This window comes from Cupressus sempervirens, chromosome 11, assembly GCF_028749045.1.
Source record: "Cupressus sempervirens isolate cs-2001-9-10 chromosome 11, ASM2874904v1, whole genome shotgun sequence".
In the NCBI taxonomy this organism is placed as follows: Eukaryota; Viridiplantae; Streptophyta; class Pinopsida; order Cupressales; family Cupressaceae; genus Cupressus; species Cupressus sempervirens.
This window is the reverse complement of record NC_143128.1, coordinates 540,890,888-540,896,488: the sequence shown is the minus strand read 5'-3', so window position 1 is coordinate 540,896,488 and position 5,601 is coordinate 540,890,888. Positions and strand designations below refer to the sequence as shown.

General features: G+C 33.3%; 1 protein-coding gene across 1 annotated transcript; it reads left to right on the top strand.

The window, feature by feature from the left end:
* Nucleotides 1-937: 937 nt before the first annotated feature.
* LOC149530770 (ethylene-responsive transcription factor ERF112-like) lies at nt 938-2,160 on the top strand. The gene is made up of 3 exons (XM_089808241.1): nt 938-1,005; nt 1,339-1,415; nt 1,562-2,160. The coding sequence occupies exons 1-3, from the start codon at nt 938-940 to the stop codon at nt 2,158-2,160; spliced, it is 744 nt and encodes a 247-aa protein (XP_089664367.1).
* The last annotated feature ends 3,441 nt before the right edge of the window (nt 2,161-5,601 follow it).

The following is a 5,601-nucleotide window of genomic DNA, read 5'->3' as shown; positions in this document are numbered from 1 at the left end:
ACCATAACTATCTTATCATAAGTTAAATTAAACTTTAACACCAATAGCCGCTCACCAAAAAAAATTACTTTTACAACAAATGGATCAGTCAACAACTAAGAAATCACAAGTTAAATTAAACTTTAATACCAATAGCCGCTCACCAAAAAAAATTACTTTTACAACAAATGGATCAATCAACAACTAAGAAAGCTAAAAGCTATTAGTATATGTGTGATCCGCTATTAATACACTGTTATCATTTTTGGAAGCTTTTTAAAAGTGGTAATTAAAAATATCTATCACGAAACCCTCCAACCAAGCTTGGAATTTGATGGTCGTATTGGCCGTTTTTGCACTTTTTAATCGTACGTGACAGGCTATAAAATTATATGACTGTATGAATTGATAGGCTAAAATTTTAGAGAACTGTCACTATGACAAATAAAATTATTAGTAAACCGTCAATACTTGTTATAGGCAACTTAGTATTTTATTTAGTAATATACAAAAATGTGATTTTATAATATTTATAATAGATATCCATGATAAATATGTATTATTTTATTTTATAAATATTTCTATTTTTTGTTTGTTTCTATTTAGATATGTTTCTATTTTGATGATTATATATTTATATTAATTCAAAATCTTTGTTGAAATAAGAATATAATTAATTTTAAAAACTTATTTTTATGTATTTTAATATTACTAATTTAGAAACTTCTTCTTTTATTTGAGATTTTTGTATATATATTACTAATTTATAATTTCAAGTTATTCATTAAAAATTTTGCACATATTATTAATTAGCATTTATTATTGTTATTTATAAAATATTTAAATTTAAAATGATCTCTTAAATTATATCTTAAAACTAAAAAATTGACAATCAATTTTTTTGATAAAACGTAAAATGAAAGACAAGAAAACAATTTAGCCATCATTGAAAAGTCATATGACAGACAGACGGCCGTCAAATTCCAAGCCTGCCTCCAACCCATTGAACCCCTTGACGACTATTAGGTCTCTTCTCCTTTTCCTTTCCCTATTCAATAGACTTTAGTCATTTAAACCACGAGCGAAAAGGGTTGGATAGTAAATCATGGAAAGTTCGAAAGCTTAGAAAACAACGTTTTACTTTGGACATGACCTGCAGCTTTCAATTCCTCCTCAAGAACACGATGATCTCGTGTATAAATTTGGATTGACAAATTTGCAGAAGTTCTACCGAGTCAGAGATACATTGAACTAAGAGAAAACTGGGCGTCTGAGCGGCAGCTAAATATCAGCTATCAAATATGCCTCCATTCAATGTTTGCTTCTTTTTCTTGGTACATTGAAATGGTGTGAATGCAGGGGAAGACTTCGAAACATCAAACAGTTGACAGATTGTGAACACTACACCAAATTCACACTAAAAGAACATGCTTGCTGTTTCTTTCTAGGGTTTGAGTAGTTAAATCTGTCACATTTGCCTGTAGATGATGTAGAATTGCTAATGATGATGGCTGCTGTTTAGGTTAAGATTAATACGTGTTTAGGTTAATGGCGGCTGTTTTGTTTGGTTTTATTTAAGCAGATTGCTGTTCTGTGAGGAAAAGGCAACCTGCTGGCCTCATTTCACACAAAATTGTTGGCGAAATGACTTGTATGGATCTGCAAGTTCAAGGCTCTGCAAAGCGAATTCGTTACAGAGGAGTACGGCAACGGCCATGGGGTCGATTTGCAGCGGAAATTAGGGATCCGATGAAGAAACGGCGCGTCTGGCTTGGAACTTTTGATACGGAGGTGGAGGCGGCCCTTGCTTACGACAGAGCCGCTACATTTCTCAGAGGCGCCAAGGCTAAAACGAATTTTCCCGCTCTCTGCAATGGAAGAGAAAGCCAAGGCTCAAACTTGTTTGCTAGATCGATCGCCCGTGTTTGTCAGAGTAACAGGGCAAAGCTTCAGCCGAAACCGCCGCAATCGGCCGTTGCCGCAGGTAATGGTAGCGGTAACGAAGTTGAAACCCTAGAAACCGTAAAAACACTAGCTAGTAATTACGGTTCTTCTGTGTCATCTGTGCCTCGTAGGGTCGGCCTGGACCTGAATCTTCCTCCAGAGGACGATGAAGAAGAAAATTGTCATCTTGAAGCTCATCGCTCTCGCTCTACGCTCTGGCTTCTGCACTCCATTTGATTTCACGGCTTCAGTTTATATCTCATGCCGCGTCTTCTTCTGCTTGAATTTTTCTAATCTAGATTTTAGCTTTGGATTTTTTGATCGTATGCTGTGAAATGCAGATTGTATATTTTTTCCCGCTATTGATCCCAGTGCTCAACTCGCTTTTGATTCGATCGCTCAACTGTAACATTTTTAGATTTTAATGGAATTAAAAAAAATCATGTGAACAAATTAATAGTATTTTTGTTGTTTTGAGTGTTTGGGACAGGCTAATTTTCATCCAAAAAAGTACCAAAGACAAAACAAAATCTTCTCTTTTTTTTCCAGATTCAGGAGTAATTTTTTCCTAAATTTTGTGTTGTTTTTTACTACAAACTATGCAAATCAGGAAGAACAAACGCTGAAATTTTAAAAAAAAATCATAATGTTTTTGATCTTTTGAAAATTGGTTCAAGTGTATTCGATAGAGGATAGCTGCATCCTATGAATAATGCATGGATTGTGTTTCTAAAAGTTGAAAAAAAATAAATATTCTCAATCTATATCAGAAAGCAAATCTTAGGTAAGTAGTGAGAGTTTTTGAATTTATTCTTCAATCGTCCCTTGGTGTGTAATAAGTATGCCAAAGATATTCTGATGATAAATAAAAACTAAATTTGATCTACTTATGTATATATTTGTATAGTATGTGATAGCTTGAATTCAATTATGCATCCGCTTGAAAGGATCTAAGTGTTTCTTAAAACAAACCTCTACATAGAGAAGATAAGAATTAAGATCTTAACTCCATTAGAAATAGGTTCATGTTTGAGATCTCTCTCTCTCTCTCTCTCCCACTTCTTGTATTTCAACTTCCCTCTTCTCTTTTTATTTCTCTTTCTCCCCCTCCCTTCCTTTACTCACATACATACATCACTTACATATATGGCTCATTCATCTCTCCCTCTCTCAACCTACTCCCTCTTACCTCTATGTATCTCTCCCTCCCTCTTGTGTGTTTGTGCATGTGCATGCTCTCTCTCTCTCTCTCTCTCTCTCACACACACACACACACACACACACACACACACACACACACAACCTACCCCACTCTTCTCTGCCCGCGCTATGTATCTATCGCTCTTTCTATCAATAAATAATGAATTTATCAAGTTAAAGAATAATTCAACAAAAAGTGCAAATAAATTTTTACATGAAAATTAAGACATTTAAAGATAGGTTAACAAGAAGAATGAAAAATGATGATTGAGAAAAAAGTAAATATTTGAAATTGAGGAATTTTGGCCACAAATTTGACACTTAATTTGTTAAAAAGAAGGTTGTGTGTATAAATGTCTACCAAATTTTCAGACTTATCCATTCATTCAATCACACTTTAGCACATCTAATGTTCAAACCACTTTGGACGTTTTAAAATATTTGCATCACCATTGAGATCTTACATCATTCCCCATTAAAACAAGTTCCAACCTTGATCCATTCATTATAAATCATTAAAAACCATTAAATATCTAGATCGAATATAACTAAATATCAATGAATTGCACAATCTTTTCTTAAATAATTAAATATCAAAAGCTTGTTCACTTTTCTTTCAAAATGTTATGCACAGATAGACCTTACATCATTTCCCATTGAAACAAGTTCCAACCCTGGTCCATTCAATTTAATTATAAATCATTAACAACCATTAAATATCTATATCAAATATAACTAAATATCAATGAATTGTACAATCTTTTCTTAAATAATTAAATATCAAAAGCTTGTTCATTTTTTTTCAAAATGTTAAATTATTGTTAAAGGAAACTCTAATTTTAAAAAAAGATTCTAACAAAATAAATAGAAGCTTTTAAAATTATTTTAAGAAAGTATGGAACATATACTTCAATTTTTTCTTTGAGGGGGAAACTTCACTTTTTCCTTTGAGGTGGACATTCAATTTTTTTGAAAGTTTGCAATACCAACCAAAAAATTAAAGAAAGTTTTCACTTATAATAAATTTAGAGTGATTAGTCTTAAATGTTTTCACATTCTTATACATGTTATTGGTTGTACTTATAGGCTTCTCCAAGATCAGTTGCAGTATCAGAAAAATTCTATTTTGGATTACCCACTGATCGATGTCTAATAGGATATGCACACAATGGTTCTATTAAAAAAAGCCATAGAAATGAGAGTCATGAACCATGGCAATGATCTGTGCTTGAATTGAGAAAATCCACGGTGATGTGCACCATATCCATCTTTAGACTGGTAAGAATGATTTTTTTTCAATTTGGGTCTTGGCATGGCCATGTTCAGTCTAGGTAAACATACTCATGCAATTACGCTCGACCATACATTATTTGTATACAAATCCTATGTTTGTGTAACCTTTCTTGATTGGGTATGGCTCTACAACCCAAAATCATAGCATGTGGAAACTCAGTTGCAACATTTGCGATAATCATGAGGTTTAAGTGGGCCAGCTATAATGGCACTAGCATCCCTCACTATTGGACTGAATGGTGTGCTTCTCTAAGTATCCATAGTATAGGTACAAATTACAATTCCTTTCTATATCTCCTTATCTATCTATCAATCTATATCGTCATCTATATCTACTTTTATCTCTCCCTCTATATTCATCTCTATCTTTATTTTCTTCTTACCACTCCATCTCTAGACACATCTCCCACTCTCTTCTCTCTATCTTCCTCTCACCTCTCCATCTCTAGACACATCACTCTCTCTCAATCTCTCCCTTTCGTTATTTCCTTATGTCTCCTATGTGTGTGTGTGTGTGTGTGTGTACATATATGCATACATATACATATGTATGTACACACACACACTCACACTCACACACCATTCCTATCTACTTGTCGCTCTTTATCTGTCCATTTTCTTCTTTACTTATCCCTCTCCTCCATCTCCATCTTCGTCTTCATCTTTGTCTTCCTCTATATATATATATATATATATATATATATATATATGATCGGTTCAACATGTCCTTAGAAGAGCAAGATCAATCAAAGAAAAGTCAACATGCTTGTGTGTCTTCCATCTCCATCTTTGTTTTCATCTCTCTCTCTCTCTCTCTCTCTCTCTCTCTCTATATATATATATATATATATATATATATATATATATAGGCACACACACACACGCACACACACACACAAAAACACACCATTCCTATCTACCCGTCTCTCTTTATCTATCCATTTTCTTCTTTACTTATCCCTCTCCATCTCCATCTTCATTTTCATCCTTGTATTCCTCTATATTGTTGTTTGATTACCTCTTTGTCTCTCACTCTTCCCCCTTCTATATGTGCCTCTTTCTATTGTTAGATCTCCCCGTAGATCTCTCCCTTAGTCCATATTTGAAACATAACATGACCTTGTTGATAAATAGCTTGAAAAACAAATCACAAAATTATATAAATCAAAAAGTTATTTATGTAAA